Here is a 23,872-nt window from a genome sequence, read left to right on the forward strand (position 1 = left end):
GCAAAAATCAGGTTTAACTGGCTCAGAAATGTAACCATAAATGCTGGGCATCGAAGATTTACAAGTTTGTTATTGGCGAACTGTTGTAAGATTTTTACCCGGGGAATCCCCATGCTTTGAGGGTGAAGCCCCTAATTAGCGACGAAAACATTACACCAAGTTGCAACATTTTTTCATATTATTATAGAACGGTTAAACATTTAAGTTCCAACTCAAACGGAATTTGAGACCCGACCCTTAGTTTTTGCAGGTCAAATCTTATTTCTTCATAAAATTATTCTGCATTTATTTTGTTTTAGCCTGTGGTGCATTGGATTAAGAATACCGCATTTGTTTTGATTTACATTTGTGTTTGTTACTGAAAAATATCCAAAAAAGAGTTTGAAGAAAAGTTTGTTGTCAATTTATTAATGCCTAGGAGTGCTACTTTTGTCAGCGTCGAAAGCTACAACCATAACTAGGCCAAGCTGGGTAAAATGGAACATTTAGCATTTTCCGAGTGGCCTAGGCTAAAATTGCTAAATGACCCAAGTTGAAATAAAGCGTTTAGACTTTGGAACCATGCCATGACATTGCCTATTCTACCACATTGCACTGCCAGATGGAACTTTATGAAGAAAGCCGCTGATATCCATTAAAACTTGGAGTTGGAGTTTCATTTTAGGGCTTTTGTCCTTGCTTATAAACCCTGCATGCTGTTTTGTTAAATCTCTTTTTTTTTGTTTTGGTTGTCTAACGTGACAGACTATGCTATATAAGCAACATCAAGTAAACTCAATACTTTGGTCCAAAATGGAGATGATGGTTTAAACCTTTTTTACAGAACTGTCTGATGCTGATGCAAAATACTGATTGATGCTGGGGAGGTGAACTTTTATTGATGCTATGTTGAAAATTATCATTTACTTTCCTTCTTTCCTTTTCCAACAACAACTTTATGTACAGTCTATATTTCTCAATGTAAACCTATTATTGGGCCAGGGGTTGCCTTTCACATCAGTCAAACAGGTTCCTATTATTGAATATTATACTTTGTGATATATTAGTTACCACTCTAACCATGTGACCTTCTATCGTAAGGTTTTAGGAATGTAGCTGAGAAACCTTACTCATATTTTGTTTTTGCTGCCAGCTATTTTTTACTTCATCTCAGGTGTGTATTGTTTGTGTTAGATGGTGATTTGCTGATTAAAATTTGAAACCGTTTTGTTTTTGCAGGCCTCTTTATTACTTGATGTTATTGTCTTGTATCAGTTTGCCGTGTCTCAGCAAATTTTGTGCCTTGCTGCAACTTTAAAAGGTATGTATTGCTTACCATTTGTGTGATCAAACATAGAAGAATTTTCTACACTTAGTGTAAAATTTTCAATGAATTTCTTTGCAGCGATAACAATTTATTAGTTTTGAAACTAATAGCGTTTTTGTTCCAACCTATTATTTATTGCAGCATAATATTGCTATTTGTTTGTATTTGGCAATATCTGTTGTTGTAGTTTTGCAGCTATTTCTATCATCAATGTGTTTTCGTTTTAGTAGGTTTTGTTTTACAAGTTTACTGTTTATTGCTGGTGTTTGACTTACGGATGCATCCAATATATATATAAATATATATATGTGTGCAATAGCATTATGTGCTAAGCCGCCTCTCCGCTTTAACCATTATGTTTGTTAGTATCTTTTTGCACCATAACAAAATTATTGCCATTATTGATTGATATATTTCCTTTCAGATTCAGATAACAGTATTACATCATTTAATCAAAATAGTACCCCCGTAAGTACAGTCCTGATGACTAATTAACAAGAAACAACACCAATAATTTACAAGGTACTGAATTTGATTTGTTGTTTTCCATGTTATGAGTTTTTGAGTGTAGATGTAAACAAACAGTATATTACCAACTAGTTATGCTCCAAACCCACATTATCAGAGTTGGCCAAAACCTTTTAGCCAATAAAAACATCGTTACATCATTAGTATTAACTAGTCATGCAAAATAGTGGGTTTTAAAAATGGAAATGTTTTCATCATTTAGAACACATTTTTTTTAAGTTTTTTGGTCCATGAAAATTTATTGTCTAGTTGATTTTAGTGGGTAACACCGTAGTATCCTTGTTGTTGTTGTTTTTGTCACACATTGTTTAAGTTCAATCATATTTTGCAGATCAAAAAAAAATATTGACTGCCAATCAAATTAGATCTGAAACTAGTAAAACAACCATAAACAGTTTTTATGATTTTGTAAAAACCTAATGTGTTTGAAGGCCTGGATCAAAAAACTGAGGTGGGCATTGAGAAAAAGCTAAAGACCAAACTGATTTAGCATTTTGGGGTGTGGCAAAAAATATTTTTGAACCCTTTGTTCAAAGCAGTGTTTCCCACTGTACTATTATTAGTTTTCTCATTCCCCGAAGGCAACACATCTTGATTTCACTCTTTTTTTTTTATTAGGTAAAGTTCGCAATATTTCTGCTCGTTCTCGGTGTTTCTGCCCTGGCAACGTCGGCTTGTATGGAGTGATATTCTTGTAATGGGACAGAACCAAGCCAAAAATACTAAACTGCAGACAGAGCACACTGTTTCGACCTGCAAGGTCACTTCAGTGCAGACGTTATATTTATCTTTGTTGTTTCTATTTATCTTATTAATTATATTTTAATTGATCTAGTATCAGTAAGTTGTATTTTTTAAGAGTAAACATTTCGTTATCCCTTGGAAAGTTCCTGTTAATTTACTAACTATCCACGCCTTGGTTTAAAGCAGTGATTTTTAACCTGAGGTTCGCAAACCCTCACCTGGGTCTGTATGTGGTTTAGGGGTTTCTGTATAAGAAAATGTTTTAAGGCACTTTCACATGTCTAGAAAGTTTAAAAATTCTATAATGCGATTTGGTTTTGATCTACACTTGCTTATTACACACCTAAGGACAACATATTTGGTGATTTGTCAAATGAGCTTTAAGTAAAGTTTACGTGGGAAACAAACACGATCGATGGGGCGCTTATGTAAGCAAGTGTAAATAAGAGTGTGGAATTTGGAGTTTGATTCCGGTGTAATATCAATAACCATTTTTGACGTATATTAACGTTCAAGAGGTATGATATTTTTGATGATGAAATTAAACACAGCATTTAATGTAGAATGGAAACATTCATCTCCTTTTTGTGCACATTCAACCTAAGATGTTGGCCTTCATGCTCTTGCTGCTGTCAAACACAATCTTCCACTGGTTTTTCTTTAAACCGCATCAAACACACATTTGCAACAAATACTTGAATTTATTAAGAATAAAATAACAACAAGTTAAGTTTTGTACAACGCGCTGTTAAGTTTATACAACACGATTTTTTATTGTTTCTAGAAAACGTTTTAAAAATTAATTTACAGGCGACAGAACGGGACAGAGATTGCATAACTCTCGGTAATTGTCCACATCCCTATGTAAGATGCAGACCGGGTAGGTTTCCCCACACTCCATCCCATATTAGCGTTGTTGTCAGGATAGCCGTCATACCATCGTGTGTAAACACTGCCACCTCTGGAATTTACCACAATTCCATTCTAAACAAATTAACGTTGATTAGCCACAACACAAACTCAGTTAATCTATGTATTTGCGACAGGCTTACTTATATAATGTGTTTGTACTAAGCCTCTAATTATATGATTGTCGAACACACTTATCCATTACAACGGCTCTGATTTTACGTATTTTATCAATTTAAATTTGTTTGTTCGTTTTTGTTAACATTACAGGATACTCTTTGTAAACCTGTTAATTGCCGCTTGTAAAAACGAAACATTTACCATGTAACTTGATGCCAACCACACTTCAACAAAATCGTATGTAGGTTGATCAACGAACATCAACCAAGCTTTTTGGATGTATTTGTAAAGTACATTATACATTTCTTCAGTCTCTATGTCAACCAATGTGGCTCCGTAGGAACGACAAACATTTGCAGCTCTCGACTTTCCACCGTTACCACCGTATGTTGCAACAATCCATGGTAGCCAGTAGCAATGATCTTTGTACACGACTCCCGTACATGTTTTTTGTTCTGCCAATAGAAAGAAATTTCACATTTAAAAATCATAGCTGACATTTTTAGAGTGGCGAAATTATTGGTCTGTTTGTGTCAATGTGGTTGCAACTGCGCTACTTTTGATTCAATTCGACTTTTAAAGGAGGTTTATTTTCAGGATATTGTGCCAAACGATCAATGATGATTACCAGCTTCAACTGTTTATCGTTTATTACGTTATACATGTATTTGTTATTCAGTGAATGCTTTTTGATTCTGCTGAACCCCTTTCAAATCACCAACAAATTTTCGCACCCCTTTCTGTGATTGCTTAAATGACAAAAATATTGTAATTCAATTTGCCCGCTGTATCCCCGCACCCCCTAGGAACAGTTGTAGTTTCCCTTTGGGGTGCGTGCACCCCTGGTTAAGAAACCCTGCTAAAAATGATAATTACCAGATACAAACGCTGATTTAGGTCAATAAATCACAAATGTTTTTCAATCAAACAATAGGCAAACAAATGAGGTACAACTATTTGTCAACAAATGCTGGTCACGCAAATACTTTTACCCGGCATAGTGTATGTTATTGTGTAAAGCCAAAGTGAAAAAGACACAAACTGTGGGCAAAACTTAATGAAACGCGACTTACAATCCAATAAATACGGCATTTGTTTTTGTTGCAAACCTGAAAATTACATCACTATATGCTTGGGCTTTTAGCACAACAAATTTGGGTCCATTTAAGCGCCCCATGCAGTGTGATATGTGATGATTGTACGTAAGAAATATTGATGTTTGCGAGGAAAACAACCAGTTAACCAGCTCCTGTAGGAAGTTTGTCACTTGCGTTGGGATTTACCCATTACGTGCGTGACGTCAAAGTTGTAAACCTGCCACCATGTTTTTCTTGGAAACTCACCAGTGACAGCAAAAATTACAAAACTATTGCATACTTTGTTACCTTAGATTTAACGCATTTTGAAAAGCATTTCCACTACCAATATTAGTGCATTCTGCGGTAACAATTGTTATATTATTGGCGGTTAAAAGTTTTGTAAAGTATGGATTTTTTATTTGAGCAAATTGTTGTTGTCCATTTCATAATTAGAATTCGGACCACAGTTTAAAGTTCTTGTGTTATCAATAACAGAAAACATTAGCTAACAGTCTTACCATTAACTATTTCGTGTATACGATTGTCGATTCTGGTCCAATTTACCAATGGCTGTGGTCCGGGAGGTCCTTCTGGCCCATGCAAGCCACGTTCACCCTTTCCACCTTTGACCCCTTGTCTTCCTGGGCTTCCAGGTTGACCTTGCTCACCTTTATCTCCGGGAGGTCCGCGTTCACCTGGCCGACCTGGAGGCCCTCTTAGTGTTGACTGATTGAAAGAACTTGAAGGTTGTTGTTCAAACAAACTGTCAAGCGGTCGACAAACCAAAAATTTTTGGTGGTGGTTGTCATGACAATATGATGCAGCAATGATTGTCAAGAGGAAAATTAGCTTAGGTAAAAAGTACATCCTGTCTGAAGATTAAATAGTGTCACAATTAAACCAAAAGGTGTGGTTTAGCACATTTTGCCATTGCACGTACAATATGACCTATTTCAAAATACAAATACATTTTCTATCCCTTTTTATATTAGGTCTTATATTAGCCATCGTCTTGTATAACCTTAGTTGTTTCTAAATTGTTTCTGCAGGCACAAACTTATGGTTCCCCACACATGCAAGCTTGTACATAACACAGAACAGGATTTATTATTATGCACTATTTAGACATTGTTATGAGTCTGCCTAATTTTAAAGACAGAAAGGTAAATATAGGAGCTACAGACTTAAACACAACAATCAACACCTAACTTATAAGTGGCAAAATCAACAAACTGTCCAAATTTAATCCAATTTGGACATTGTTTAAAAATTAACCCATTTTAGGGGGTAGCGGCGTGAATATAGGGGTTACAGGGTAAACACTGCAACTGATACCTATAAATGGCAAACTTTACAAGCTATTCAAAAATACTATCCAAGGTTTTATCACAGATATGTTGTTTTTGCCTAGCATTTACTTTTCACTAAAAACGTCCTTTCACAGATACTGTTGCGTTAAAGGTTTTGCAATTAGTTTTGTTTACGAGTTACCATTCTAAAAATAGTAAACTGCATATAAGAAATATTTTACTTCCTTCGTGCCATTAAGAAATAGCAAAGGCGTGTTTAGAATTGTTGATTGAGCCGTACGGGCTTCGACATTTTATTCAAACAAGCGATCTTTGTTATCAACAATCTTGAAGTTGGAGGAGATTATTGCACCATAATATTATTTATTTTAAAGCAGATGTCCTTTGTGTTGACTTTTGGATTAAACCTCCAATTTCTTGCCAGACATAGCCCTACAAACACTCGTGTAATTCAATTAAACTGTCAAGATGCTGGAATAAACCCTTTTATCATTTTTTGTCAAGATGCTGGAATAAACTCATTTATCACTCATTTATCAACGACCGCGGTCAGGTGATGAACATACACGTCAATCAAATGCTTCTATCGTCACGTATCTGACATTTCTTCACCGAAATTATCAACTCAATCAGGACAAAAGTTAAGCAATGTACATGACATTAGCTGCTGATTAAGTTAAACCTTTGCGTAATAATTTTGCAAGCAATGCATCATTTTAGGGATTAAAAATATACATTTAAATTATCTCAGTTTAGGGTAAAATTATTCAAGCCACTATCACGGTGTAAAACAATACAACGTCACAAAGACATTAACTATTGTCATGCGGGCAAAACCAGCTGAAAATAAAACCAGTGACATAAACATTTATTTAGAGCAGTGGTTCCCAAACTATGGTACGCGTACCACTAGTGGTACGCGAAGGTCTCCAAGGTGGTACGCGAGCGGGGAGCAACTTATTCAGTTCACACCAAACGATCGCAAATGATCTTCTAGTGATTATCGTAAACATTATTTTAATTTACACAAGTTACGTAGAGCGTGAAATTTTACCCTACTAAATTCCAATTCCTTGGTGTATTGACGCATCGAACTGTAAAGCAGGGTTTCTTTGTGACGAAATAGGTGTATTATGACGTAATGAATCTGTTATTACCACGTAATAAATCCTTAAAGTCAGATTTTGTAATAAGCTACTAGTTGTGTTGACAGTGGCACTGTATAGCGAGAGCGGTAAAAGTTTGACTTTTTTTGTTTAATATTTGCGAGCCTTTTGTTACTAAAGGCTAAAGTTACTAAGGTAAAGTTAGTTAGTGAAGTTTAGTAACATTTTTATTCATTAAACATTTTGCCTATCATTTTTTTATTTGTGAATTCTGGAGTTTTCTAACAATTATTGTAGATGGTACGAGAACGCTGCATGAACCCAAAAAATGGTACGCGAGTAGATAAAGTTTGGGAACCACTGATTTAGAGATTAAAACACACCGTTTGCAAAACTAATTAAATGTCTATGGAAATAACATTTGCCTTCTCGGTTTGGAAAATGTTTTGCCAGCGACCAAATCTTAAAATCCCAATCCGTCATGACAATACAATAGACCAGGGGTTGGCAACCTGCGGCCTTTTAGGGCTCAAAGTGCTGCCTTCGATGTCAGAATACAATTCACGATGTTGATAATACACACTGCACCATGGGCTCGAAACTAGACAGAAACGTATTTCTTTACATTTATTTTTTACCTGGAAATAAAGTGACGAATTTTATTTAGCTTGAACTCTAAGTCCAATAGCACATCAACCATTCTGTAAGTCAAAAAGTTTGAATGCCACTGTCCTTGGCCTGAGAAATAGTCTGTGTGGCCTGAACGAGTGTCGATAAACCGTTTGGCGGCCTTCACAAACAAAAAGGTTCCCCACCCCTGCAATAGACTATAGAGAATATGTTTTTCTGAAGAACCGCTTTCGCCTTTCGCGGACTTTACTCCAGAATTTAATGAAGTGTTTGAAGTTGTGAAATGAACTCTCTTATCGCTTTATTAAAAGGCCACACATACGCAATAAGGAAACACGTCAATCATTCATACAAGCGACTTCTGGAATTTAAAAAAAAACCTTTACAATGCCCATTTACAGAAGAGATAAAACGAATTTTCCAATGCAAACTACGACTTAAATTAAACCTCCGAACGAATGTAACAATATTTATCTTTACGAAATAAATTTTAACTAACTTCTAATATTCATGTGTAAACATTCACAAACATTTTTTTCAAACACTGTTTCTCAGCATCAAGTTCGCTGGTTTTCGCCGAGGTTCGGCAACCTTTCTGCACCGCGGACTGATTTGATACTGATTTTTTGCACACCGGCTTCAACAAACAACGAATGTTCAGCAAAAAGTTATAACAGCTTATAAGTTATTGCAACTATGATTTGATGAGAACATTGAGTTTGGTTTAAACGACCCAGTAACGAACTCCTAACGGCCGGTGGTTGCCAACTCAAAGCTAATATTAATATGTTTAACCGTAAACTGTTTTGTTGAGTCTACGGACGGCATACACGAAAATGGTTCGAGACATAAAAATGTTGAGAAACAATGTTTGAGAGAAAGACTACGCACCCAATTATCTCAGTGTAAACGCATCAGCTTTCATTACTTTTTACCAGCAGGCGCGTTGGAGGCGTTATACCGAATCAAATTGGTTTCTCAAACGTTCCAATGCACAGGTTCGGTGGTGAACCCTCCCGTAAAAGACAAGCAACGGTATTTGTGACTTTTGGCTAATAAAACATTTGTAAAGCTATCCACAACGGATCCGTTTTCTAGCGCCTGATATGCGAAAAATAATGTACATCTGGGCAAAAATTGATATCACAAACACTGCTAATGTTAACCAGAACGACGTTTTGATTTTCCTAACAATATGCGTAATGCGTTAGGTGAAATGAGGACCAGATAAAAATCATGTCGGCTTAAAATTCAGTTTCTATGCTACTTCAATCCCGCCACTAAACAATATCAGAAATGCAAGTAAACTAACAACTTGTTAATTCATAAACCACACATCTTTCATCCTAGTGCAGTAGTTCTCAAACTGTGCGTCGCGACGCCCTGGTGCGTTGTTTTAATTTTCCAAGGGCGTCGCAGAATATTCGTTTCGTGGTTATTTTGTTGTTGTATCAATAAACACAACTTAACAAACCACCAACCTAACTGTAGAGCTACGTGACTTTTCACAACAACCTAATTTATTATTATTATTTGTCTTAACATGTTTATTACACTAAAATTTCCACTATGAGTACTTACATGAAAAGAATCTAACGCACAGTGGCCCAAATATCCTGCTGAAAACAATTCATTTCACTCATTTGTCTGTTTCGTTGTCTGCCTAGTAAACTAAGAGCGTTGGGAAAAAAATCAGTACAAACTTCCAACGAATATAACAGAGCTTCACATTTGGAACTACAGCGCCCTCCTGCGGGCATCGTATCAGTTTTTATTTTTGTACAAAGTTTAGAGTTCAGAAACGCTCAAGCAAAACTTTGAATATCTTCTGATCTATGCAATTATTCACATCTTAGTCATTACGTACTTATTTTAATAAACAAAAATCGAGACATTTTGGCCTAAAATTGATAGCCGATTTTTAGGATTTGTCACCGCAAAAAAAAAATTGCTTTATCAATTTCTACATGTTAAACAGTACAGATGTGAAATTTTCGCGTTCCACCAGTTATAGTTTAGTAAGCTAGAAGCTCCTAATGTATTAACATGCCTTAAACCAAGGGTGTACACACTACTCGCACACACTGTCGTGCCATTTTCTGTGTAACAACTCCATCCCGTGCCAATGTTTAGTTTTGTAAAATTCTAGCAAAGTTATTTCAAACTTAACATAGCTTTTCTGGCGATTGTATAATACAAAATACAAGTTCTATTACCTAAAAAGCTATTGGTTTATATTATTGCGTAGAAGTGTAAATAATTTTCGTAACTTAATTGCTTTGAAAGGATCTCACGCCGATAGTGCTAATGATTTGTAGAGACAGCGATTTTAGTTAATTGTTACGTATTACTGATTATACCAGGGTTCACTAACCTACAGCCCGTCGTTTTATTCGGCCCCAAACAGTACATTTGAGTTGGTTTAATGCTACGTGGTATAAGCCATAAACACTTGTGAAGTTCTGCTGATTTCTATCTGCTTTAGACTCGATACGAACACTAACCACTCGGTGCTATTAATCAAAGTTATTTTGTTCACATTCAACATAAGATGTTGTCCTTCATGCTCTTGCGGCTGTCAAACACAATCTCCTACTGGTCTCACTTTAAACTGCATAAAACACATATTTGTAACACCCACTTGAATTTAATGGTGAAAATAACGGCCAAAATAGACGTTAAAAGCGACATGCTTTATTGTTCAAACGATGATGGCATGAGCATTTGCCGAAACGTTTGAACAATAAAGCATGTCGCTTTTAACGTCTATTTGGGCCATTATTTTCACCATTAAACTTATGAACAGATCCGTATATAGTGTTCCACTTGAATTTATTACTTAACAATCAAATAACAACAAGTTTCAAGTTCTGTACAACGCGCTGCGGAAAAAAAAAGATTAGTCAATACGAAAACCGGAAAAAACTAACGAAGATTGCGATATATTTTTGGTGCAATAATTAACTTGGTTTAAGTGAAAGCAGCAATCTTCCTGAGCACATTTAAGTTTAACAAAGATTTTAGTTTTGATTAATTTGTCACACACACAGTCGTGTAAATATTTCATTGTTTCCACAAAACACATTGAAAGTTAATTTACAAGCGACAGAACAGAAAACATTAGCTGAAAGACTTACCATTAATTAGTTCTTGTGAACGATTGCTGGTTCGGGTCCAATTCACCACAGCTGTAATTCTCTCACCGTCTGTTGACACTATATTTTGCGGGAGCACTTATTAAATAAATGGCGGGTAAAAGTTTTGTAAATGTAGAATTTTTATTTAAACAATTTTTTTGTCAATTTTATAATTAGATATCGGACCACAGTTTATACTTTTTATGTAAACCTTTACCCGCTTCACCTTTGACCACTTGTGACGCAGCAATGATGGTCAAGAGAAAAACAAGCGTAGGCAACAAGTCCATCATGCCTGAAGACCTAAAGCAATTGATTAATTCGGTGACTATCAGGGATACATGAATGGCAAATGTGTCAAAAAGGCTCCTTTTTCAAAACGGCTGTCGTGCTGGCACCATTTCAACCGATGCTGAAGAAATCGCTTATTTCTTCGACTACTCGCATCGTTTGTGTTCGTTCCATGACGTCAGTGCATTTGGAGGGAGAACTTGAAAATAACTTAAGCGACGTCAGTTTTCCACACTGCAAAAATGTCCAAATACATTGTGTTTCCGGGTGTTTTGTAAGCAAACACTTCCATGTTGTAAGTTAAAACTTCATAAATGTTTGCAACAAAAATTGGAAATATTCCAGTGTGTCGTAACACTGCAAGGGTCAAGCTTTCTTGCCTCTTACGAGCGCCTGTGTATCAGGCATTATTATTGTTTTGGTAGTTTAAAGTCAAAAAACAATATGATAACAAAACTCAACCATAAGAAAAAAAATCCGCCTGACAGGATTTGTTAAGAAAAAAAGTTGCACTTGACACCTGCAGTTAAAGTTATAACGCGCGTTATTTAATTAAGCAAAACTACTTTCTTAGTTTTCGTGTTTCATCAGGCAAACTGAAAATAAGCTAGAAAGGTCTAATCAACTTGGTATGGTTTACCCACCAAGCCAAACACTAATAAACCAGGAATTGCTGCACCACCTTAAGGGTTAAACATGAGTTGCAAAGGTCACTGTAACAAACAGTGACTTCATAACAAACTGACACGTGAGAACCGATCGTTTGTTCGGAGAAAGTTCATTACATGATCCTCTTCTTTCCCAGCATCCCAGGAACCCAGTAGGAAATGTTGACCTTGAAATAGCTTGTGTCGACAAAACGGCGCCAGTCTCCCACATTGGAAATGCCGGTCAAACTTTTGTGCTGCTTTGGGCCCATTAATAGTTCCCATAGCTGCATCCGAAAACGTCATAATATCCGGTACACAAATAAGTGGTAAATGTTGATGGTTGTTCCCATGCCGGTATCGACAAAACGGCGCCAGTCTTATGACGCACAAAACACTTCGCTACTGCTTTTGATATCTTGCAAGTTCACACTGCTGCAATCGACTCAAATCATTGCGCAAAAATGGTTTAAATTTGTTTCGTAAACACGCTTTACGTTGAAGGACCGTTGCAATTTAATTAAAAAACTCTCAACCCGTGGTTCGGGAACGTTTTTAATGCGACAAATTTGAAAAACTGCGATGCAACATTGACAAAAACAACACAAGTTTAATTTATTAGCTTGAAACAAGGTAGCTTCTTTTTCTCGTAAAAACATACTTGGCGCCGTTGCTACAATATACAACGAATGTGGTTGGTTGAAATTAAATGGTTTCTTATAATAAATGGCTTCCTACACAAGTACTTACCTGGAGTTATAAAGAAACTTCTGCAATGTGTTTTACAATCTCCACGAATAAGTTTTATATTCTGCTACAGTTTTATTTAGGAAAGAGTTTTTTATTGTAACTTCACAAGAATATAACGTCCACCAGGCAATTTAGGATCACTTACCACTACAAATATTTACTCGCACATATTGCTCCCCCTAAAACTGAACGCAACGTTACCAAAAACACCAGAAAAAACGGCTATCAAGCAAACTATCAAGGTACAGAGAATAAACCCGCTGAATTTGAAGGCTCTGTTTTCAAACCACTTAAAACTAGTGATGTTAGTACGGTACGCAGTAAAGATCATTAATAATTTCGCTGCGCTAATTAGGCTGAAGTACGGATACGGTTCAATGGAACGCTCCTTCATCAAAGCATACGCAAATTTAGTGTTGATCAACTGGTCATTTTATATCGTTTCTAGGCCTATTTGCAACGGATATCACATCTTTAAAATTCACTGAAACTTTCAGTTATTTACTACTTGATTTTACAACAAAGCAATTGTACTAAACCAGGAATCATTGGCACGCAGAAAAAATATCTGAATATTGCCTTTCATTTCGATTACGTCAATTTTCGTTCATTGGCTGCAGTTACACTGTACTTAACGAAAAAAACAAAACTCCTGCATTACCTGACTCAAAAATATAAACGCAAAAGCTTTACACAGACTTCTTAAAAGTTTGTCATTGGCCAGCTGTTGTAATGGTTTTTATCTGGAAAACCCCTCAATTAGCGGGGAAACATCTTAGTCGCAAAAAATTTTTCTTTATATCATAAAATGGTCAATCAATTTTGAATATTCACATAATTAGAAAATAAAAACGAAAGGCCCGTTCACATTATGCTTAGCGGCGCCTAACCTAACCTTGCGACCCCTTCCGTTTACACTACGATTTTCGGTGCGTACCTAATTGCACTAAATAACATACCCGACGTCATTTTTAGCTCACAGTGACCGTTGATGGCCATAAATCACCACATAAATTCATAGTTACCTATTTTAGATTCAAAAAAGCTTTGTATGAATCTAAATTAAATAATATTTTGTTAGTAAACATGATTTTGCATCACGGTAATCATACAGGATTGTTTAGGATGTTACGTTTTACAGACCAAACGAAGGTGTTTTTATGACCTTGTATCTAACAACAGTTTTTCAGACTAACAGTTGAATCTGAAACTTAAATACTTAACGACAAAACTTTCCTTAACGAATATGTCTAATTTTTTAACCAGCAACCATACTAAAAACTATTTTGAGGGGATTTGTATCATGTCACAATTTAGTCATGAAAATGATCCACGAAAAGTTTGCATAGGGCGTGTCAAAGTTTGCTCGTGTTTTTGTTCGTACAGCTATTAGTGTGGGAGTGCAAACAAAATGTGCCTGTCCAATTTTTCGGTTCTGTACTGCGGTTTGTTTTAACAGCCGTGTGCCAGTAAAAAATGTTACGTCTCGTACTCGCAATGTTTCAGTATATTAAGTAAAAATACCATGCAAAGATTATGTTTTAAGATTAAACCAGCGGCTTCAGCCTTATTTGATGCAAAGTTGAAGCCTCTGTGAATTTGGGGCAGGAACCCGATTTAAACCTGAAACTACAATCCTCCCAAACCCGGCCCGAAACAAATGCTTTTTAACAACAAAAAGCATTTTGGCCCGAAAAAAACGGCCTGACTTACAACTTTGAATGTTTGGTCCGTTTTCTTGAAAAGGAGTTGGCCGAAATTTTGTTTCCTTATGTGACGTTTTTCCGAACGACCAATAACACACAAAGCAACCACAGATAATTATTTTATTCATTGTTTATTAAAACAGGTTGATCTCAGAAATTGTACCCATGACGTAGAAGATCTAAAAATACCTGTGTACTTTTTGTGTCTGCAAATATTTACAAACAAATAGATTTTTAACTAATTTTTGCGGGGTTCGAACCCAGGACACTTCCGGGGACGAATACCGATCAAGGTTTTATATGTTTGTATATGGGTCAGGCGCACCGGACCATTCAGCCAAGTTCCTGTCCGATTTTTAACTATGCTACAATGCCCATTTTAGCTGACCTTTATTGCCATCTGGTGGTCGCATGTCTCGACAACAAATCTTTATTTTTGATTTTATGTTAGTAAGATTTAAACGTTGTTCGCTTAAACACTTCTGTGTATCAATTGTATTGAGCTTATAGGTCGGGCGGTTTTCAGAAGAAAGTTTTGCCTTCCATCGTTTTGCTCTTGCTCGTTTACGCTTGAATATTCCATTTTCAAACAAGGTACAGCCTATTTGGACCTTCTACCGACACTCAACCACCATATTAGTGCAAACTTTAAACTGGAATCAGACACGATAAAATCTCGGTTAAGATAAATAAATACGTTTTGCGAAACATCGACATTTAAGAAAAAACAAACGCATGTGATTTGAAAAAAAACAGGAAACTATAACAATATCAGGTTTATTCTTATGTTCTGAAAGGAAATTACCAACATATAAAACTGTGCTTACGAATACTAGTCCCTTTGCACTTTCAGATTATTCTAACTGTTTTGAAAGCAGAGCTGTAAGTTGGCCAGGCTTTTAAGGTTTTGGGTTTCATATAGAATAAATTGAGCTTAAATTAGGCCTTCCATATTTTTATCACCAAAAAGGAGGACACATTCCCGACAAAGAATATTAACACTTGCTTTTGTGTCCAAGAAAATGAAAGCACAAGATATTTGACGAATTTCACCCAGTCATTTATTATGGTTCAATTTGGATGAAGTTTAACTTACTATAAATTGTGAATTTCAATTAATAATGACCACAACTCGCACTCTTTGGCCGGTTTTAAAGACGCAATTGTTATTTAGGTATTTAGTAAATACAGAAAATTCAAAAAGGAGGACATTGAGGCATTTTTTATCGTCCTTGGAGGACAACTTACTTTTCGTTAAAAAGGAGGACATGTCCTCCAAAAAGAGGACTTATGGTAGGCCTAGTTCAAATCGATGGTACTTCCATTGCGCTTTCAAATTATTTCAACACTGTTAAAAGCGGAGCTATAAGTTGTCCAGGCTTTTTGGGTTTCGGTTCGGGATTTATTCAGAATAAAACGAGTTTGATTCGGACCTGACTTTACACTGGGCCACATTTGTGTCGTAATTTCACTTGGATCTACTTGGTTTTTATGTAAAATATATGAGTTGATCTGGTTCTGTCCCTAATACGCAAAGTAACTAGGCAGACCTTTTAAAATCAGTATGTAATGTTTCAGCTTTGCATTATCCAAATATTTCCAGTTGACTTTATTCTCCTCAAGTAAATTTGGATTAAAATAAGCAAATGAAATAATCCATATTTTTAAACAAATTTACTCACCAACAACAAAAATAAATAAATAAAAATTAAACAGTTTCGCGCCACGTTGCTGGTCGTCACGGTTAAGAAATCACGACCAATCAGCTTTGGAGCGCCTTCCGCGCCAAAGTCAATCCTTCCCTTGCTAAGTCATTTGCTTGTGGAGTTGGTGGCGTGCGGAGGTGGAAGGCTGGCGGAGTTACAAGGTGAATTGCTTTTGTTTTACTTTATTGTGAAAGTTTTATTACTTATTGCAGCACATAACCAAGTATAAACGTGTGAAGCTAATATTGGTGACAATTTTTAATTCATTTGTTCATTTTAAAGTTCAAAAATACGCTGTAAAGTTGCAAATTATATATTTGCTAGTAACTAGTTGGTAAGCTTTTGACCACCGTGTTTTTGGACAAGATAGTTTGCAAAACCTTGCTTTTAATTGTTGTTGTTTTTTGTAGTGTAAATCTAACACCGCTAATATGGCCCTAAGTTATTAAGCATTCCTGCATCGTCAAGCAGTTTTAATTTTTATTATATATCAACATTTATCGTCTTTGTTAAAGACTCTTTACTAGGTACAAAAAGTCACTTAAACGTTTACTGCACAGGGCGTTTTTGCCACCCGTGCTTGTGTGACGTAAAAAAACCCGGCGCTTTTTCGAATCGGCGCTGATTATGGAATTTCACGTCTGGCGCACAAATTGCCTGCAGTAGCTTTGCCTTCGCCAGAAAACAAACCATTTTAGAGCCTCTGTTGTTCTAAGAATTCATTCTTAGAGCGTATTATAAAGTTTATTTAATTTACTTTACTTTATCAACAGATTTCAATCATCTCGTCTATTCTACGATTGGATTCACCCTATTCATCATTCGTCCATCAACCAACATCCCTCAACTTCAAATATTTTACTTGTATGTAAACATAGGAGTCTGTCGTGGGTCAACCGGGTTTGCGGAATTGTTAGGCCTAACTTAGGTTAACTGGCGCTAGGGTGAGTGACTTATTCTTTGCCGAGGTTGACTCGTGAAGGAAGTCTTCCTCGGTGGTCAAAGAAGGGTCCAAGTCTGGAGGAGTGCTACTATGTCAGCAAGTTGGCGCTAGGGATAGAACTAGAGTAGCACTCGTTAACTAAGGGTAGGGTATAGTTAACATAGGTGGGGTACGTTTGGGATTCGCGCGCCACTTAGGAACTTTAGCTTAGATCGTTTTCTAGCTAGGTGTGGCGCGTTGCTAATGGCTTTAGCTAAACTAAGGTGCGCATAGAAACACGGACTGGGCATGGCCTCCACCGCATGCGCCGGCCGCGGTGCAGGCGGGACCGAGTACCGGACACAGTTACTCTCAATGATGGCTAAGGCTCGTTAGCTGGAGAGGGCCGACATAGCATTTCGCCAGAAAAGTCCCGTGAGCCACCCTGATAGGGCGCAAACTGTTAATTTTTTTCCCCAGCCCTGCACTTGCGTAATTCATTTGGGTCCTTGCGGGGGGACTCTGAGGGCAAGGGCAGTGACGCGATACTGTGGAATTATACGCCTTAAACTTCACTGTCCCTTTTAAAAACAAACTTTTGCGCCTATCCTAACTGTAACGATAGGGATGGTGTGGTTTTTTTTTCGGGTTTTGACCAGCTGTAGTATGATCTATGCTTGTGTATCCGTTTCTAAGTTTTCTTCACTAAGAAGAGACTGCGAATTGGATATCAAGCATGTGATGTTAATGGTCTCCATGTTTGCGTATAAATCATGATGTAAAATTGCGCTGATTTATTGCCCCAATGTCGTTTTGCTGGTCAAGCCCTTTTTATTCGTGGATTTAGGCTAACTTACTTAAAAACTTACTTCAGTTCCGTTTTCCTGCTTGACCCGGCCATCCTGCTACTAAAGGGGCAAAATTTGGCATCTTGGGTGGTTGTAAAACACGACAGACTCACTTTTTACATTCCTAGGCTAATTTGAGACGGTTGTATGCAGGGAAGTCAGTCAGTTGAGGCAAGCGTGTGTACTTTTACGTCGGCGACGCAGGGACGATGGCGGTTCCAACGTTTTTTCAGAAACGGCACGGGTACGCCGAAGCAGACGATGCGAATTGGAGTCGCGAAATATCATTTTTTGCCTAAATTAAATGCAATAGTCGAATTTTGGTTCAAACTTTTCGCTTTCTCTTTCCTTGACAAAAACGTGTGCGAGTCCACTTTTTCTATCCTTTAATTTCTTGTTAATTAGACCAGTTCTTGGGGGGTGTTGTGCCTTTTTACATCAGCCGACAGGTTCTTTTTATTCTATTGTTATTGCATACTTGTTTATTTCTCGTCGCTCTAACCATGCGAACCGCCATCGTCAATCGTCAATTTTTAGTTAGAAAGACAGATTCTGTTATTCAAGTAGTCAAGATTTTGTTACTGTCATTATTTTGGGGTAAGTCGTTTGTCTGTTGTTTGCCCTTTAATAGTTATTAACGTTATTTTATTTTTTGCAGAATTTCTCTCAAATATTTGATTTGTGCCTTTTTGTCAAAATTTCCTCTAAATTTGTTGAAACAAAATCTTTTACTTCAGGTATTTTGCAATATGTAATACTTTCCAATTTCTAATCCAACTTATTAATGTTTTGCAGGTTTAACTATTTTTCTCTATTTACAGGTTTTATGTTTAATTCTAGCAATAACCGAATGTTTTAAGTGTTTTTATTCTTTTAGGTTATTAACTTTTGTAACATGTTTTGCAGGTTTACCTTTCCTTTCCCATTTACAGGTTTTAGGTTAAATTTTAGTAGTAACAGAACCTTTTTCACAGGTGTTTTTTCAAATATTTTAAACAATTAACGGTTATAATTTATTTCTATTTTTCAGGAAATTAGGAAAAATGTTTAATGTGTGACATAAACTACAGGATAAACTCTTTTCTTTTACAGCTTCAAATATTACTTCATTTGATTTGTTCGTTTAATTTTTTTTTGGTTTTTTTCACAGATTATTTTTTTGCAGTGTTTGTTTGTGAATTAACGGCGGTAACTTGTTCTTGTTTTGCAGCAATTAGGAAAATGTTCAATACATTAACACTAACTTTTATTGACAGGTTTTTATCTTCTACTGTTTTTTGCATGTTCCTTTTTTTGCAGATCTAGGTGTCAAATAACTGTAAGGTCACTGAATGTATATGATGACTATTATATTCTTTTTGTTTTGCAGGATTTAGGAAAATGTTTAACTATATATACATAAGCTTTAACTATATATACATATTTTTTTGATTGACACACCTTTATTGTTTCATAAGCTTATAAATTTATATTTTCTACGATCATATATTTTGTACGTAAATTTGTCAATGTAACAGTAACATAGTTTTTTTGTTGGATTTAAAATATCCACATATTTTGTCAGTTGTTTTTTCATTCACAATTTGTAATTTGTTTTTGTTTTACAGAAATTAGGAATAGTTGCAGATGTGATTTAATTTTTAAATTATATTTACCTCTCTTTAGAACATGTTTTTTCAGATGCTAGAGCTGACTTTTGCCCCACGACCATGACATCAGATGTTTTTCTTCGGATATCCGATCATAATCAACACTTCATGGTAAAAGAGCTTGATTGATGTTTTTTTTTGAAGTAATGATGATAGTTGAAAAGGGGGAATTAGATTTTAAGTTGGGCCTGACGATAAAAAAACGTAAATGTTTGTAAAAAGTGATGCATTTTGATACCAAATTATGTTAAAACATATGTTTTAAAAATTCCACATGTTTACTTTAATATCAAACTTGTCTCAGATGATTTTCTGAACTTCGCAATTCTCCACACAAGATCGTACCATCCACCATTTTATAAATATCACAGGTAATTATTAGAACTGACACCTTGCTATTATGCTAGTGGGTAGTTTTTTCATAGGTGCATTAGGATGCTGCTAAGGGGCTGCGGAGTTGAAAAATCTTGCCGATTTACAAGTTCCAACATAACTGAAATGTTTATTTTTTTTAAGTTAGGGTCTTTCTAAATAATTATACATATACGCTATTTGACTCCAAATCCGCCTTTCAAAGTTAGTCTTCGTAAACCTTGGTTATTACATCTTTGCATATTTTTTACATGCTCAAGCAAGTGAACATTTCAACAGTAGCGGATAAAAGAACCACACATTCGATTTGGGATCGCTGGTGCTTCCCATCAATGCAAGGTAAGTGGTGTTTACGTTTTTGTTTCTGAATTATAGATTGTAGTTTCATTGGGATGTTTATTAGCCAGACTTTAAAAACATTGTAATTGTAAAATTTCTAGTAGGCACTTGGCAGCTTTTTTAACTAAACAACATTTTTTAACTTTAGGTACATAATATGTATTTCAATATTTTCATGTTTTTAGACATGCCATCGCCACTGAAAAAAACTCAACTCCACCCACAGTTCCAGCACAAAACCTGCAGCAGTTTCTACACCAATAAACAGGTAATTGTGTTTGTTTCTTATTGAAAACTATTAACCTTATCAATCTGTATTAGTCTGCTACATGTTGTAGGGAACGTTGATTCGAACTGTGCTGTTTTTAAATACTGGTATAGATTTTATAAAGTGCTGCATGTAAATGTATTGTCTATGTAAATATGAATGTTGAACATTTTGAGACTGTTAAATATTGGTTTGATGGAAGTAGGGGAAAGTCGTGTAATTTGGACCCTGCATGTAATTTGGAACTTGCTTATATTTCGGAATATACGCTAGGTGGTAGAATATCTTTTATACAGCTTGAAAGAAGACTTGATATAAGGCTTAGGGCCGCCAGCTCCAAACTTGATGCTATACTTTCCGTTTGTTATGGAGAGAAAAACAGAATTTGATAATTTGATAATTTTTTTACGTTTCAAACTTTTTGCGTTTCTAAATTACTGTTTAGTGTAAATCTCAGTGGGTATGATTTTTGTGAGTTACAATTATTAATGCATTTAGCATACAAAGAACAATACGCTAACACTTTCCAAACGTAAAATAAATTGGGTAAAAAAATTGCGTGTGAAAGTGTGTAATTTGGACCGGGCAGCTTATAATAAAGCTCAGTGCAGGATTTACATTCATTATATTTTGGTTAACCAATTATTTCTTTAATTTGCCATGGTGCTGTTTTGCAGTATTCTGCTAGTTTTTTTCAATTCAGCTATCTTAGTAATTCCATTTATGGCCTTTTTATCTTTAAGATGTTTTTCATTTTAATTTTTTATCCCATTTTTGATTTCATTCATTAAAATTTAAATATTTTGTGAAACATTGTGGTAATGTAATAAAAGCTTGATTAGGTTGGTATCTGAGGCTGTTAACGTTCGTTTTGGGAACTTATGGAAGAGAAGTCGCATGTATTTTAAGTGGTCCATTTTACACACGACTTTGGTCCAAATTACACACTATGCGTGTAAAATGGACCACTTCGCGAAAAAAATTTAAATGCATTTTACTCTTTTTACGTTAATATCCAAACATTGCCTTTTTGCAAATGAATACTTAGCGTCATAACTTAACGAATCGCATAAACCGCCCTTTATTTGAAGGACTACTTTTTATTTTATGAAGGTTCAAACTTAAGGGGTCCAAATTACACGACTTTCCCCTATGTGCTGCCTGGCATTTCTTACATTGTTTTTTATTTTCTCATCTCAGAAAAATTCATCTCCTTCGAAGAGTTCTTCTATCATTCCATCCTACACTCAAATCCATAAACCCAGAAGGAATTCAGAATCCGCTTCCAAATCCTACTGCTGCTGTGACTGTTGTCATGGCAATGACACATGACCACATGACCACATGCTTGACTGCTACTGATGTGTGGCATAGCTGGAACAGTTTTGGCGACATGGACATAATTGGTGATATTACTGAAAGCCGTATCTGGTTGGTTCACAGGACATTGTTAATAAACCTTCATACACATGTCATGTGTTCAAAAAGTGCAGTTCAATCCCTGGGCCAAAAGCAATTTGTATTTTACGGAAAGGTTTTGCTGTCATAGCTAACTATACCGTATTTTAATATGCATACATTTATGTTGAATCATACTTCAGTATTTCTTTTTTAAGTAAAGTTGAAAGTTTGTTGAAAAAATATGTACTGTTATGCATTCTGCAATTGATTTGTTTTTTGTAATTTGTAATCCTATATGTTATCAAACTCGTTGCGAAATTGAATTTTGTATTCAGTTATCATCATGTTCTATACACTTTGCTTTTATTGCAGTAAATGAGTTTGTCACAAACTGCGAGCCATTGTTAACTCCTGTTTGATTGTAACACATCTTTTTTTGTTAGTTTATGATGATTGTTTTGTTTTAACTGATAAACATGGCTTGCATTTTAGAAATCTATAAACATGTAAAACTGGCGAATAATGCAAATTAGTTTTTCACCATTTTTAGGCCTTGTACTACTTTTGCCTCAGCCTAACAGAACGCTAAGTAGATGAAAAGTGATCAAACAAGTGTTAATATGATTGAGGTTTGGTGGTCTTACTTTCGTACTGTGACTTTCCGTTCGCAATATATTCAGTTATGCAGTGATTACTTCTGTGTGTGTCTTATATGGATTTTGCACTCGCCGAACAATCTGTATACTTAGTTGACATAATTTTGTCTACGTTATTATGTCAGTGGTGTGAGCGGTTGTTATTCCATTGTTGCAGCTAGTATTTTGAATTGTGGATTCATTCATTCCTTATCTATCACTTATATGTGATATCATAATGTAAAATAATTTCATTCCTAATCTTTGTGTATTGACTTGCAAAAATATTAAATTGTTCTAAACATGTTCCGTAAAAGTGCTGCATTTGTTTGTTTAACTTAATTCCTTATGCTTTGATTTTGCACGATGTCTTTTATAAATACATGCGGCCACATTTAGTTAATGTTTGTAAAATAATTGACTGTTTTTGTATTACAATGTAATTTGAAAGTTAATTTGATGAATTTGTTTAATTATATTGCTTTAGTAATTTTTTTCCATTGAATGTTATATCTTTAGCTGTGAATTCATTTATATTTAGATATGGTCTCATTTTGTTAGTTGTGGCCTATTTAATGATTTTCCTGCCAATTTTAGACCATATCTGCCTATGTTCAAAATGTTTTGTGTACAACTTGCAAGCTAACAAACTTTTAGTGTTGGAATAAAAGCAAGTGAAATATCAAATATGATTGGTGGTTATCAGACAAGATGTAGTGGTTTCCACAGCTATTTTGGTAAAATAGTCCAAATTATATGTTAAAGATGATAACAATGATAAAGCGGCAGTAGTTCTCTATTAGAATCAGTTAACTAAATAGATCAGGTGCATATTTGATCTGCTGTCTTTGCTGCAAAGCTGTAGGTAATTTATTTACGTTTGTTTTGAGGTAGTAATGATTTTTGATAACGAAAGAGTAATGGTAAGTCATTCTTGAGTCTGCTGTCTTTGCTGCAAAGGTATGGGTAATTTATTCAAATTTGTGATGATTTTGTGATAAAGAAGCAGTCGTTTGTAGCGAATGAGTCCACATGAACTGTTCAATAAAGTAATATATTTCACCCTTGTGGGCATCAAGTCTCTATCAACCATTCAAATCAATTTATACGTTCCAAGTTGAGTTGGGTTGAGTTTTATTTCGCCGGTGATACAAATCGTAGCAGCACGTTTGCGCTAAAATATTCACTATATGCGCTAAAATATTCACTATATACTCACAGAGTTGAAAGCGCGACAAAGGTAAGGGCACATATGGTGGGAAAATGATAAACGCAATGCAGCTACACCGTTACTAAAAGCCTTTCAGAGCCAAATTGCATCAGATGAACAAACAGATGGTATCTGGGATTTTGCTTCTGAACAACATAAAGGCAATTATTGTTAGCCAAGTTTTCAAAGAGAGCTTTGGGTAGATTTCACATGGGGTTCGGTCAACCTAAAAAAATTATTAAAGGGGTTCCGGTGCTAA

At 35.6% G+C, this 23,872-nt stretch overlaps 1 protein-coding gene and 3 long non-coding RNA genes across 5 annotated transcripts; 3 read left to right on the forward strand and 1 right to left on the reverse strand.

Moving 5' to 3' along the window:
• The first annotated feature begins 345 nt into the window (after nt 1-345).
• Nucleotides 346-3,905, forward strand: LOC145239615 (uncharacterized). 2 transcript variants are annotated; one of them, XR_013862347.1, is made up of 7 exons: nt 346-471; nt 824-1,008; nt 1,081-1,153; nt 1,219-1,300; nt 1,731-1,828; nt 2,453-2,594; nt 3,853-3,905. It is a non-coding gene; the product is annotated as an uncharacterized LOC145239615 (long non-coding RNA). The 2 variants fall into 2 exon arrangements; XR_013862346.1 differs by lacking the exon at nt 3,853-3,905 and having other exon boundaries at nt 2,453-3,286.
• LOC145239614 (uncharacterized) lies at nt 3,286-5,553 on the reverse strand. The gene is made up of 3 exons (XM_080102978.1): nt 5,205-5,553; nt 3,809-4,062; nt 3,286-3,562 (listed from the first exon to the last, which is right to left on the reverse strand). Exons 1-3 carry the CDS (start codon nt 5,551-5,553, stop codon nt 3,383-3,385), a joined length of 783 nt encoding a protein of 260 aa, XP_079959104.1. The 3' UTR covers nt 3,286-3,382.
• A 10,513-nt stretch (nt 5,554-16,066) lies between these two features.
• LOC145239299 (uncharacterized) lies at nt 16,067-18,593 on the forward strand. The gene is made up of 3 exons (XR_013862271.1): nt 16,067-16,130; nt 16,743-18,336; nt 18,398-18,593. It is a non-coding gene; the product is annotated as an uncharacterized LOC145239299 (long non-coding RNA).
• Nucleotides 18,594-18,746: 153 nt separating this feature from the next.
• On the forward strand, nt 18,747-23,072 carry LOC145239298 (uncharacterized). The gene is made up of 5 exons (XR_013862270.1): nt 18,747-19,499; nt 19,693-19,759; nt 20,021-20,099; nt 20,285-20,367; nt 21,568-23,072. It is a non-coding gene; the product is annotated as an uncharacterized LOC145239298 (long non-coding RNA).
• The last annotated feature ends 800 nt before the right edge of the window (nt 23,073-23,872 follow it).

This window comes from Phallusia mammillata, chromosome 7 (assembly GCF_965637545.1).
Source record: "Phallusia mammillata chromosome 7, kaPhaMamm4.hap1.1, whole genome shotgun sequence".
Classification (NCBI taxonomy): domain Eukaryota; kingdom Metazoa; phylum Chordata; class Ascidiacea; order Phlebobranchia; family Ascidiidae; genus Phallusia; species Phallusia mammillata.